The 14,199-nt window shown below is 42.2% G+C and overlaps 3 protein-coding genes across 3 annotated transcripts; 2 read left to right on the plus strand and 1 right to left on the minus strand.

The window, feature by feature from the left end:
* Window positions 1–9,293: 9,293 nt before the first annotated feature.
* On the plus strand, window positions 9,294–9,617 carry BCR41DRAFT_278976 (hypothetical protein; the record flags this gene model as incomplete). Its single annotated transcript, XM_022020207.1, has 2 exons — window positions 9,294–9,471; window positions 9,592–9,617. Coding segments are annotated over 2 exons (204 nt in total), but the record flags the coding sequence as incomplete, so codon positions are not given.
* A 251-nt stretch (window positions 9,618–9,868) lies between these two features.
* Window positions 9,869–11,744, minus strand: BCR41DRAFT_421590 (hypothetical protein). Its single transcript, XM_022030051.1, has 4 exons — window positions 11,537–11,744; window positions 11,218–11,388; window positions 10,206–11,117; window positions 9,869–10,049 (listed from the first exon to the last, which is right to left on the minus strand). Exons 1-4 carry the CDS (start codon window positions 11,733–11,735, stop codon window positions 10,003–10,005), a joined length of 1,329 nt encoding a protein of 442 aa, XP_021882150.1. The 5' UTR covers window positions 11,736–11,744; the 3' UTR covers window positions 9,869–10,002.
* Window positions 11,745–12,285: 541 nt separating this feature from the next.
* On the plus strand, window positions 12,286–14,066 carry BCR41DRAFT_377562 (P-loop containing nucleoside triphosphate hydrolase protein; the record flags this gene model as incomplete). Its single annotated transcript, XM_022027112.1, has 2 exons — window positions 12,286–12,800; window positions 12,962–14,066. The coding sequence occupies 2 exons, from the start codon at window positions 12,286–12,288 to the stop codon at window positions 14,064–14,066; spliced, it is 1,620 nt and encodes a 539-aa protein (XP_021882151.1).
* Window positions 14,067–14,199: the final 133 nt, after the last annotated feature.

The raw sequence follows: 14,199 nt of genomic DNA on the forward strand, positions 1-14,199 counted from the left end.
AATGGTATATTCTCAATGGCGCCAATCCAAATGCAGTCATCTCATTACCAGCGTACTCCATGTTGTCTGAGGTTGCTCCTATCCATGTTGCATGCTTTTATCAGCCCGAAAACTTGATGGCAATCTTGAAGGTGCTACAAAATCACGGTGCGATTATGCAGTTGGTGACCACAATCACGCAACAAACAGCACTTCATATTTTGCTCGAATTTGCAACTGACTATGACCTGGCGCTCGAAGTCTGCGCTTTCTTGATTCAGGAATGTAAGCTGAGTGTCAATGACCCGGATAACCGCGGCATTACTCCATTCCACAAGTTCTTGAAGAACCCACATTTGAGTGCCAGACCCTCAGTTGCAGCATCAGAACTCTACACTCTTCTTCGCGAGCGTGGTGAAGCCAATCTGAGCATGGAGACTCACCAAGATGGAAATGCTCTTGGTATGGCCGCAAGATATCTGCGTGTCGACTTACTTAAGCTATTCCTCCTCACAGATATCACCTGCTCAGAGCCACGCAGCATAGCTTACGCTCTAAACCAAGTGGAGGCACCCTTGAGTGAGAGTCGACCCTCGAAGGCAGCTCAAGATTTGTGCCGAGCAATTTTGATGGAGTGGACTGGAGATCGAGGCGAAAACAAGCGTATCCAGATGGCAGAGCGTATTCTGGAGCACCAAGGCCTCTCTATGGCCCATTCTCCACCATCTTCAGGACCTAAAGGCCGCAAACAGAGTATAGGACTCTTAAGCATTGGCAAATCCAAGAAAAACAAGGAGGAGACGATACCGCCAGTACCTACTCTACCAACCAAGGTTGCAAATGAGGTGGATATTGCAAGGAAGATCCTTCATAGCACCTCCGCCAAGCAACAAAAGCTTAAGGCATTCATGGCTCAATCAGGATTCTAAAGGATTTTCATGTTTCCAATCTTTTTTGACGTTCTTTATCTCACGAAATTTTGCATTCTCCTTTAAACTATTGTAAATAATTTTTTTTGTTTGTTTATTTTTTTGTTTGTACAGTTTTCACCATAATGATATTCAAAGCATTCACACACATTCTTGCATTGTTATGATTCACATCTCCATCAGCGTAAATAAAATAAAAAGAAAAAAAAATCAGCACAGACTCTCAATGCTCACTAATGACCATGTTAGATAATCCTGCACAAAAAAAGTACTCCATTTTTTATTCCTCCACAAATGATGTCCCAACATGAAAAAGTAGCTGGAACATAGAAAAGGAGATGACATGCAGGCACCTTGTCAGGAGAAAAGGACTATGCGTCCAAATTTTGGCTTATTAGACATACCGTAAATTGAAAAAAGAGCCATTGTGATTAGTTGGATGGATAGGAGGCTTTATTTCACATCTCTAAGGACCAATTCCAAATCGATGGATGAGTTTTATTTTCTCTATTCTTTGAAAATGGACATGTCTTTCATTCAGATATCACTTGCCCCAAAAAAAAAAAAAAAAAACCATTTCGCAGGAAAGAGATGTGTGGTTACACCACCCCTGTGTACTGTACCCTTTTTTCGTTTAAAATCTGCACCTGCACATTGTGCATCCTGCATCCTGCAGGCGGTAAACCTGTCACCTGCAGCTTGCACCATCTCCCCTTTTTCCCTCCACCTCCGCCTCCACCTTCACTTCCCTTGTATTACCCATTGATGTCGAAGGGTTTTTTGTAAGAACCCCTGGTACTATGTCTCCGTCAGCACTTACGAAACATCCATTTCTTCTTTATTTATGCTGCACGCACAACGACTGCATGAAAAGAGACTGAATAGAGAGTACCTTTGAGCTCTATTCCGTGCACATGAACAGACATGTAGCCACTAACACAAGACTAACACAATGTAAACAACGTTCTGATTGTTAATTCTGAATCATTAATTGCATCAGTGTGTCAGACATCTCTTTTTTTTTTTTTTTTTTTTTTTTTTACTCGCATCAAGTTACCAACTCGTTAATGTTCCGAGCTCAGAGATCGCAGAAGGAAAAAGTACGAAATGAAATAAGAGCGCAAAGTCTTTTTTTAAACTTCCTCCACTTGGGATCAAGCCTCCTTCTGCAACTTAGTTTTCAACATATGATCCACAGACATGGTCAGTTGTTGATAAACAGCAAACTGCAGCAACAACAAGTGGAGCAACTCCCTTTTTGCTATTGGAACAAATGTTTGAATCCTAAAATCCTCATCAACATTCCCCTGATCATAAAAACCACCCCTTTTTGCCTAAAATGTCTGCCTGGAAAATGAATATCGCTTGTCAGCCTGGAACGCTGAGTTTGTTGTTGTTGTTGTTGTTGTTGTTTTGTTGTTATCATTGCTGCTACTGCCTTCGATCTGTTTATATCCTTCTGTCAGTCTTTTTTCTTTTTCTCATTCCTTTTTCTATCCACTTCAAGTTAGTATACTTTGCATATTCATTCAAAAATGTAGAACACACTTCGAACGTTACTTTTAGTGACACAGTGACAGAGAGCAACGTTGTAACAATAATACTTGATGATAGCAGTTAGTTCTCAACAACAGTTGCTTCTACTTAGTATGGGTGCTTGAGATCAAAAATGTAACGCGACAAAATTAGCTCCCGCCGCGCGACTGATTGGCAACACAATCGAATCTCTAATGTTCTTTGTGTTCCTCTCCTTCTTTGCCCTCCCCCTGTTTTTTTTTTCTGTTCCTCCCATGCTTGTGTGCTCGTGCACATGCCCACGCCCTGGTCCTCTCTTTTCCCCTGCTTATTTGTTTCTCTCCAAGATCTCGATGGAAATCATTCACATAACGCGTTTGTACATGTACACAAATGCTATTTTTTTTTTTTTTTTCCCTCCGACCGGCTATTCCTAGTCTAACCACATCATTTTTTTTTTTTTTTTTTTTTTTCCTTATAAACATTTGGACGGGTATTGTTGTAATCCACAGCATGGGATGACCGCATTCCAAAGGCAAAAGAATCCTTGATAGTGGAAGACAGTGGCATATGTCGTGGTTCCGCACTGATCCATCACTTTTTTTTCCTCCCTTCGCCTTTCATTTCCAAATGTTATTCCTAGTCTGCTAAATCTATATTTTTTCCTTCCTCCCTTACTTGGCTCCTTTTACCACACATTCTTTGACCAATTAGGTGGACTTTTTGCTTGAATTTAAAACTTCTTTTGCGTATGTATTTTTCTTTTTTCTTTAGTCGTTTGGATACGTCTGTATTCTAAAAAGACGCGACAATAGGGGGGGTGAATGGTCTATTCACTCTCTGCCCTCTGTCCCGCTCATCCCGCGAGCCAAACTCCTGAATAGAAAAAGTATCAAGTCATTTTCCTTCTGGCCCCAGCACGGATCGTAAACGTTCAAGTTTGCGTTCATTTGTCCAGTTCTCTCTCCTATTGCCGGTCAAATAGGAAATGCGTTATTTCACAGAGATCCACAGCTTGTTCTCTATTTGAATTTATACTTCTCTTATAACCGTTGTAACCAAAAACATTTATCCCAAATATTGCACATTCGTCGTGTTCACCCTTTTTTTTCCCTCTAGGTTTGGAATAGGAAGCATCTCTCTTTTTTTTTTTTTTTTTTTTTTTTATAGTGGAGTAAATACGAGTAATCCTCTTTGTTTTGAATGTTCCACCTTTGGATTGTATTTTTCAACTCGGTTTGTTCAGTAAACAGGATAGCAGAAAAATGGACCGAGATGTTTCTTCTGTGATTACTCGATGCGATATTCTCCTTTTACTTTTCCCTCACTCATACTCCATTCAATGGGCCTCTACAGGGTGCTCGCACCGTCTGTCTCCTGTTTTTTTTTTTTTTTTTTTTTTTTTTTTTTTTTTCCCTTCTCTCTTTTCTTCTCACATCTTTTCATCTTCATATTCCCTCTGTTCCATTCGACGAACTACTTCATTCACCCCTCTTCTCCTTCCTCCTTTACATCCTTCTTCGTTCTCCTGTGTGTCCTTCCTCACTCGCACATCTCTCTCCTTACTGTTCTTCCAATATTAAGTCACTCAGCTTCATCGTTAAAATTGTCGTTTATAGTACGTTTTCTCTTGAACCTGCTTTTTCTTCCTTTCCTTCTCTCTGTTATTGTCGCTCGTTTTTCCTTCTCTACTCATTTGAATACAATACCAGACTTGATCGTGACTTTCCCCAGATTGTTTTATCTTCACCCCTTGTAAGCCTTCGTTCGTACAGCTAGTACATCGCACACTCGACTCACAGCTGTAAGCCTGTCTTTATTCTTCAAACATGAGCTCCTTTTTTCTCTCCCTCTTACTCCTCCCCTACCTCCTGCCTTCCAAGCTCTCTTCTCTGCTCCTTCTCCGTTGTCTTCCTATCTTGCATCGACGCGTATTGTCCAATGTACTAGAGACGCGATGGAGAACATATCATAATCTCATCAAGCTTATTGTCCTCAACATCTGTTTTTCTCTTTCTTTAGCTTTCTCTATATTTGATCTTATTCACAGTAGAGTTATTTAATTCTTTAGTGGTTGAGCGCAAAAAAAAAAAAAAAAAAAAAAAAAGAGTGGGAAAAAAAGTCGGCTTGGTCGTTGGTATTACAGAAGAATTTGTCTATATCATCCGAGCGCGGCTTACATACGCGTTTCTAAAGCTAAATCGATTGCCTTTGAGCTGTTCGTTTGATCTGACTGGCCATGTCAAGCCCTTGAATTGACATGCAGATACTCTTTGTTTGATCTCAATCGTTCAGAAGCCAGTTTGGATATTTTCCTCAACTAAACCAACTACCCCTACTCCTATATTTAATTTTATTTTTACTTCCTCCATTGCCCTTCAGGTCATCAAAACCAGTTTTGTCGTTTTCTCTTCTTGCGGAGATCTATCTGTATAGCTTATATTTACTTTTGTTCAGTCTACAACCGATCGTTTACTTGCTCACACACTCAATTCAATATCTTTTTTCTTGTCGATCAATCTGGAAGTAGGCAATTTTTTTTTTTTTTTTTTTTTTTTTTTTTCCTTGGATGAGTGTGTGGTTCTCCTGATTCACCTCCTGAAAAGTATTTTGATCCTTGCTTGGACCTCCTGTCCCTTTCTCCCTCCTGCCTTTTCTCTTGCACATCCCCCTACAGTTATTACAGCTTAAGTGGTAAAGAAAAAAAAAAAAGAGCACTACGCACAGCTAAATAGTTTCTTTCATGAAACCTGCAAGACAAGGTCTACTTTCTTGATCGATCAACCCGATGTATTTTTGTATTTTTTTGTTTGTTCTGTCAGTACGTAATCCCTTGCCTAGTGTTCATATCCTGTTGGCGTTGTGGTTGGGGCCCCTTGACCCCTTATATATTACGATTAACGTTTGATCATTGTACTGAAAAAAAAAATGTTGCAGATCGAAGATCTTAACCATTTTCTTTGCTATTTCAATAGTACAATTTCTATGTTCGTTAAAACCACAAGTTATTCATTGCATTCTCCCCATCTCCCTGAAATCATTACCAGATGTTTCTTTGTTCATCTTTGTGCTTGGGTCCTTTTGATTGCACTGAAACCATACACAAATCCGAATCCACACACACAGCCTCGCAAACAGATTGATCTCTTCCTTCCACCTTTTTTTTTTTTTTTTTTTTAGTGAGATGATCTATAGCCCTAGAATACTTGCGCTCGGATCGCTTTATAAAATCTCTCCGGCTGTTCCTCTTAGTGTCTTTATTCCCCTGTCCCTCAATAGCATCCTTGTGCACATTTATTTAACAGTAAATGAAGAAGTCCCTTATTTTTCATCCCTTGGTGTACAACAAGGGATACTTTTTTTTGGAGAAGGAACCAATTTTGTCAAAACTCCCCTTTTTCATCATTCTCGGAATTTGATCCTGAAAAAACGCGTTATTAACGCGCGACTCTCTCTTTCTCTTTCGCTTCCCTTCCCTTCTACTATTCTTACCTTTCCTCTTTTCCTTTTCCGCTTTTAGCTCTATCCGTGTTTCTGCCTCAACATCATCTCAAATAATCTTTTGTCCCGCTGTTCCAAACAGGATGACCACAGCTTCCACGCCTCTTACATCATCTACTGCTGTAGATTCTTTTGACACAGCCCGAGATTATAGCCATAGCAACAACCATAACCATAATCATAGCCATAGCCATAGCAATAGCCATATTCATAGCCATGGCCATACCCAGGGCCAGCAAGACAGCCACTCTCAACCTCCACCCCACTTTCACACTCTTAACCATAATCATAACCGCAGCTATAGCCACAGTATATCCTACTCGCCGAATTTTGGTGACTCCACAACATCAAACTCATCGAGCCAATCGCTATCCTCTTATCCATCCATACCAGGCAACGAGCCTAGGAGGAGTTCTGTTCCAACACTTTCCGCTTCAGCTTCATTACCCTCATTGTCAACAGCCGCTTCGGCTGCATCCGATGTAGCTTCTTTTCATCATCTTCAGCATGACCGAAAGACATCCATCGATCGGCGCGTGACCATCAGCCATCCTGGCGGTGCTCATTGCCCTCCTGCCCCTCCTCCATATCATTCCGCACAAGCCGGATCGCGGTCAAGCTGGGCAGGATATAGCGCCAGTTATCATGAGTTAGAGGCAGGTTTGTATCATCGGGGCGGAGGATCAGCGGCGAAATCAGCCGGGGGAAGCCATGGTAGCCGGGACGACTACCATCAACATCAACGTCCCAACATCGGTGGAGCCTATCATCATGCAGCAGCCGTTAGCCATGCGGATTATCGTGCCAATAATAACAGTAGCAATAGCTTTGATGAACGCCACCAAAGCCAACCTTACAACCATCGTGAAGGGTCTTATCCTTCTGAACACCTTTACGAGTCCTCTTCCACATCATATTCAGCCCCATATACAGCTAGCGCTACTATAAATAATGGTCTCCGGATGTCCAATAGCAATTATCAGAGTCCAGCCATGACAATGAGCAAAAATCGCAATAACTCTATATCCTCCAATGCTAGCCAGTCCAGCTCATCTTCTATGAGTCAGAGTTACCCTGCTACTACTGCTATTACTACTACTAATGATGCTTCCAATGCTGATTTTGGTATCAATAATGGTGGTTCTAGTGGTGGATCCAATAAGCATCCTTGCAAATTTCCCACCTGTGGGTGGAGTTTTAAACGATTTGAGCACCTCAAGAGGCACATGCTGGTCCATACGAAAGAAAGGCCGTTTGTATGTGATTTCCATGGCTGTGAGAAATCGTTCAGCCGCTCGGACAATTTCTCCGCCCATATGAGGACGCATACCAAGAAAGCTGCGATGCACCTGCGGGGGTTTGATCGACAAATGATGATGACGGAACCTATTCGGACCAACTTTGCAAACAACGGTTCAGTGCTGCCTCAATCTCATAGTGCTCGAAGTAATGCTCAGGGCGATACTGTCATATCTGGAAACGCAAGTGAGCGCGAGAGTATGTATCCAGCAGGGGTGGCAGGGTCTGATTTAGGGATGGGGACTGGAGCCGGGTTTGAAAACAGACCCGAGGCTGGCGACCATGTACATCATCGACACAGTATTGCGGGATATCCTAGTTTCAGGCCAGGATCGCGGTCACCTGTCCAGTTACAGAGCAGCTTTCCATATGGTATAAAGAAAAGTCGCCTATTGAATCATGAGTACTAATATCGAAATGGTCTGGAAATATCTAATTTTACCTGTTTTTTATCATCTTTTTGAATCCGAACAAATAGGTCAAGTATCTTCAGGACCAAACTATACTAGTCAATCTGCCAGAAATTCATACTGCTCCTCGTCCGATATTGCAGATTACAAGTGCAAGTCATCAATGCCAACAACATCATTGCCTGCTGTTGCGTCACCCTTACCCTTGCCATTCGGTCCTTTTCCTCGCCACAATCCTTCTTCTACCTCCTCCGGTATGCATCCTTTGGACTCACCTTCGTCAGATGACCTGAGCAATATTGTGCCCAAGTTTGACACCATTAAACTTGACCTTAAAAGTGCGATGAGTCATTCAGAGGATATGCCGGCGCAACAGTTTCAACGTAGTAGTAGTGGAGGAGAAGAAGGAGGAGGAGAAGGTGAAGAGGGAAAGTCTGATCGGACATATGAAGGCAATAGCGAACGTGGATATGGACAACAATCTTATTCTATACCTATGAACGGACAAAGCTCTTACCAGCGATATCCAAGTCCAGAAAACATTAACAAAACCATTGACACTGCCGCTGCATACTCTACCACCATGAAATCATCTGCTGGACCCAGTTCTCCAACTCTTTTATCTATTCAAAATCGATATACTGGAATGAGCCCAAGTGAACACGGACGGGAACATGAGCACCATCATTATCACCAGCAACAAGAGCAGCATCAGTACCAGCAACCATCCCGTCATAATGGTCTTACAGGTCACGAGAGTGCCAACCCAAATCCCAATGGTGAGTCTCCAACATTGTCTTCACGACTTCCTGCAGTGGAAGCCATGGATACGAGTGATGGAAGCTACGAGGGGTCTATGGATTTCCCAACTTCCATTTCGTCCCATTTTATGCCGAGCAGAGACGTACCGCAACATTCTGCTTCGTCTGCCAGCGCTGTAATTCCTAGCACGGGCTCAAGTGCAATTTTACCAGCTAATGGGGCTCGGGGTTCAAGACAGAGTTCTCCTGTCATGTCCCATGTCGATACGCCTTCCAAAGGGAGCAAAGATGTGCCAAATGGAGATCTTCCTTCTCCCTCTAGCTCTTCGTTCGCCTCGTTACCAAGGCCCAGTAACTATAGCGAAAACAGCAGCAACAACGGAGATAGCACTATAGACGTCAAGTCTAACGGATACCATGCAGACAACTACTCGGAAAATGTACCTGTGAAAGAAGATATTGATGAGCATCACTCAGCTGCTGATGGTGCTCTTAACGAAGGCTACATGGATGCTTCCTCAATGGAGTCATCCTATCATTCTAGACACCACCATCCATCTGGGCATCCCATGGCCACATCGTCACCATCATCTTATCCAGTCTCACATTGCCAAACACTACCTTCACTTGGGCAAACAGGCCCACCTCATCATCACAGTTACCCACACTCTCAACAACCACCTCACCAATACCAATACCAGTACCATCAACAACACCAACATCCGCAAGATTCACACCATTATCACAACTATCGCCCTATGGATGGTCATGGTCCATCCTCTCCTTTCCATCATAGGATATCTTCGATGGCATCTTCTTCCTCCATGTTACACCGGCCTCTTCATGGAGGGCTCGGAAATTCGAGTATGAGTATGAAGGGGGGTATGGGTATGGGTGTTCGTACAAGAGGAACGACCTCGTCTGCCAAGAATCATTGTTGTTCTGTCCCTGGATGTCTGAAGCGGTTCAAGCGTTTAGAACATTTGAAGCGACATATCAAAACCCATACACTTGAACGACCATTCGCTTGTCAGACTGCTGGCTGCGGTAAACGGTTCTCACGCTCTGATAATCTTTGTAAGTTTTTTTTTTTTTTTTTTTTTTTTTAAAAAAAAAAACTCTAGTTATAACAGCGTCTATGTCAACATCCATGATACCATAGATCATTAATGACCTTTTCTCAATTCATTTCATTAGCCCAACATATCAAGACGCATCAGCGTCAGGTTATTAACAAAGACCCCTGGAAGCAGCACCCAATTTAAATCATTTATTATTATTAATATGCCTTTTGTTCATCAATCTGTTCCTGTGCATTTTGCTTTGACTTTCCTTCATTTCTGTATAAAAAAAAAAAAAAAAAAAAAAAAAAAGCACTCGCAATTACATGTTTCTTAATAATGAAAGACAGCCTTATACTGATTATAATGATCATAATAAAATTTCCATTGTCACTCTGCTTCTGCCTCTTTGTCTTCTTCTTTTATTCAAAATGAGCTTTATTGTTATTTGCGACATGATGTATATGCGTATGAGAAGTAGTAGCAAGTGATTAATCAAGAGCGTAGATTGTTAAGGAGAGGATTTGAAGTATGCATGTCCCTTAATTCAGTTGCGGGTGTACCGTCGAGATGAAGAATTTGTTCCACCGAGTTCTATGACAGGCGATAAAATTACATAGTCGTTATCGTTAGTATACATACTGAATTCAACGCACATTCTTCTTCATCATGATCTATCCATCAGCATTCATCTACAACAACAACAACAACAACAGGGAAAAACCTCTTTTAGTGCTCCAATGTACTTACTTCGTCCACGCCCCATTCGAGGATGATACATATTGGGATCCTCATCAGGGTCAGAGGTGATATGAACAGAGTTACGGCGTGGATGTTGCCTTGAAAGCTCCTCATACATGTCTTCATCATCATCAGTATCAAGCACAATAGGCTCTGTAGGTGCCGTTGCTGCTGCTGTTGCCGCCGTACGACGACCATCATGGTTACTAGAATTAGGCTGATAAGTCTTCGTTGTTGATGCATTGAATGCGGAGGTTGAATGACGTCCGTATTCGCCACCGCTATTAGACATTCCTGAACGATGTCCTGAACCACCGCCTCCATTACTGTTGCTGCCGTGATTATACCCATATCTATCATCATCATCAATGACAATTGGTTGCTGGTCATTCCTTGGCAGTGTTCTCATCTCTGGATTCGTCCCCCCTTCAATAGCTGTTGGTACACCATTTACAAAAGTTTCTCGCGTCCCATCAGGATTCTCCTTGGTTACTGTGGTCACGCCTTGAGCATCCGTAACTTCAGTTATAGTAGTTCGTTGGCCGTTCACAATAGTCGTCTTAGTGGATGTCCTGGGTCCGCCACCGAATGACGATGAAGAGGAAGAGAACATAGTACTGCCGCCATCCATACCCATGCCCATGCCCATGCCCATATCCATGAATGGATTTGTACTTGTCCCTTGGCCTGACCATTGAGTTTGCGATTGGCTTGCAAATGGGGATGTTGAAAATAAGGTTGGCCTCGTTGATTGTTGTGAGTTGAAAGCATTGCGGTGTTGTTGACGAAGATTTTCATGATGATTCATATGATGTCCAAAGTCATGACCAAACATGGGGAAGCCTCCAAATCCACTAAACATAGAATCAAATTGTTCATGGAAATTCCTCATGTGTCGTTGATGATGGCCTTCAAACGGGTCTAAAAGTTTAATGATAATAATAAATCAATATTATGAGTACAACAAGCATATAAAATATTAACAAAAAGAAGAAAAAAGGAGGAAGGATAAGGAAACTACCTTGAAAGTGAGCAGGCATTCCAAAAGATGAAAAGAATGGTGATCCGAAACCAAATCCTTGATGTGGTCCATGCTGGAAGAAGTCAAAGTCGGCTTGGGGTGGTGGGTTAGGATCACCTCCAGCTTTGACTCCTTCATGTCCAAAGCGGTCATACAATTCACGCTTTTTATCTATTGTTTTATTGTTACAAAAAATACGCATGCATTCACACACGAGGAAGGGTCAGTGCATAAAATAAGTGATTAATTTAGAAAATAACCGCGTGGTGGTATTGTTGTGGTATGTTGGACAAAAAGGCAAAATAAAAGGCGTCTTTACCATCTGACAGGACTTCATAAGCTTCACTGATAAGTTGAAAGTGTTGTGAAGCTTCTTCTTTCATATGAGGCTTCATCTTATCTGGATGAAAGAGAAGAGCTTGTTTTCGGTAGGCTTTCTTGACATCTTCCTTTGTAGCTGATGGGTCCAAGCAAAGAAGCTCGTAATAGTTTGGTTTGTTGCTATCGTCACTTTCCATTGTGATGCGTCCTCAAAAAAAAAAAAAAAAGGAAAGGAAAGAAAACAAGAAAGAAAACAAGAAAGAAAGAAAGACAATAAAGGTCAATGGGTAATACCACGTAAGATATTGTTTGAGTGGGGAGAAAAGAGTAAAGTGAACTGAAGCAAAGTAAAGAATAACAAGAAATGGAATGGAAACTTGAAGAAAAAAAGAATGAATTGTGTGGACTCCTTGAAATGAATACATGCAATATTGTTTAATAATGTGGAAATATTACCGAAACGCATGGAAATGTAGTCACGTTAGAATTGGTGACTGTTACATGTCACACGTACATAGTATGTACGAATAAACAATAAAGGGGAAATGTACATGTAAACAGTTTTTTTTTTTTTTTTGTACTCACACCTTCACTTCCCTCCTTCCATTCCCCTTCCCTTCCCTTCCCTTCCCTTCCCTTCCTGTTCCTCCTCTCTTCCTTGCACAAACCCATCCTACAATGCCATCAACAGTTGCTGAGGAAGCTCTTAAGGCGAGTAAGAAGAGCAAGAAGGAAAAGTCCATCGCAATGGATATTGATGACGATTCTACAACAGTTGTGAACAAAAAGGAAAAGAAGAACAAGAAGGAGAAAAAGGATAAGAAAGAAAAGAAAGAGAAGAAGGAGAAGAAGGAGAAGAAACGCAAGGCTTCAGATGAGGAGGAAGGAGTATCCAAGGATGAGGACTCTGCAGATGAACCGGTCATTAAGAAGCTCAAAGCTATTGAAGTAGATGTGGCCTCGCCCCTGAAAGCAACTGTCATCTCTGGAATCGAGCCTACTGCCAGCGGGCTCATCAAGGCCTTCTATAACCCTACAACTAACAAGACAACCAAAGAACAGGCTCGTGAGTTTTACAAGGAGAACATTATTGAGGTCTCTGGCGACCAAGAGTTTTTACCTGTTCTCAAGTTTGACGAGGCTGGTTTCAAACCAGAGATGTTGGAAGTCACGAAGGCATTTAAATCACCCAGCCCAATTCAAGCTGCCTGCTGGCCCATCATCCTTTCTGGCCGAGATGTTATTGGTATTGCTGAAACTGGGTAAGAATCTATTTTTTTTTCTTTTTTTCTTTTTCCACTTTGAAAGCTACAAAGAGATATTCTCCTATTTTGATAGCTTTTTGTGCAAGATGAAACTCTTATTGAGCTTATTGATCTTATTGACATCCTATTCTTTATGTTTGTGTGTCATTGGTACATAGTTCCGGAAAAACTCTTGCATTTACTCTGCCAGCATTGATGCACATCCGTGGACAAAAAGATTTCAACATCAAGCCCAAGGCTCCCACTGTCCTCGTTATTTCTCCTACCCGTGAGTTGGCGATGCAGACCCAGGAACAATGCGTTGCTGCTGGAAAAGCCTCAGGTATCAAGAGTGTGTGTATCTATGGAGGTGTTTCTAAGGATGATCAACGTCGTGCTATTCGCCAAGGTGTTCACATCATTGTCGCTACTCCTGGACGTCTCTTGGATTTGTTGGAGGATGGAAGCTGCAATATCGACGCTGTTTCATACTTGGTTTTGGACGAAGCAGATCGTATGTTGGACACTGGGTTTGAGGAGGCTATTCGTTCCATCTTGCGTAAGACCCGCAAGGACCGTCAGACGGCCATGTTCAGTGCTACCTGGCCTGAATCGGTCAGAAAGCTAGCTCATGACTTTTTGGATCACCCTATCAAGGTCACGATCGGATCTCCTGACTTGGGTGCTTCCTCAAATGTTACTCAAATAGTGGAGGTCTTGGATGATCCCCGCAACAAGGAGCGTCGACTCCTCGAGCTATTGAAGGAGTATCACAAGACTCGTAAGAACCGCATTTTGATCTTTGCCCTTTACAAGAAGGAGGCTGATCGCATCGAGCAAGCATTACAAAGAGCCGGGTATAAAGTGGGTGGCATTCACGGAGACAAGAACCAACATACCCGCTCCGCTGCCCTGGAGGCCTTTAAGAATGGATCGATTCCTCTGCTAGTTGCCACGGATGTTGCAGCTCGTGGTATTGATATCGCTGGCATCACACATGTTATCAACGTGACTTTCCCATTGACAATAGAAGACTATGTCCATCGCATTGGACGTACTGGACGTGGTGGACAGACAGGTGTAGCACACACATTTTTCACACTAAATGAAAAGGGTCTTAGCGGAGCTCTGATCAATGTACTCAACGACGCAGGCGTCAAGATCCCAGATGAACTCCGCAAGTTTGGTGGTACGGTCAAAAAGAAGGCTCATTCAGTTTATGGCGACCACTTCAAGGACCTTGGTGGTGAGGTCAAACAGCCCACCAAGATCCGTTTTGAATAATCTGACCAACAAGTTGACTTTGAACATTAGATTATGGCATTTGTTTTTTCTTTCATTTCTTATTACTTTCTGTAACCATATCATGTCATATAATATAAATATATATATTTGCTTAGCATATATTTTCCTTGTT

Source organism: Lobosporangium transversale, assembly GCF_002105155.1.
Source record: "Lobosporangium transversale strain NRRL 3116 chromosome Unknown BCR41scaffold_15, whole genome shotgun sequence".
In the NCBI taxonomy this organism is placed as follows: domain Eukaryota; kingdom Fungi; phylum Mortierellomycota; class Mortierellomycetes; order Mortierellales; family Mortierellaceae; genus Lobosporangium; species Lobosporangium transversale.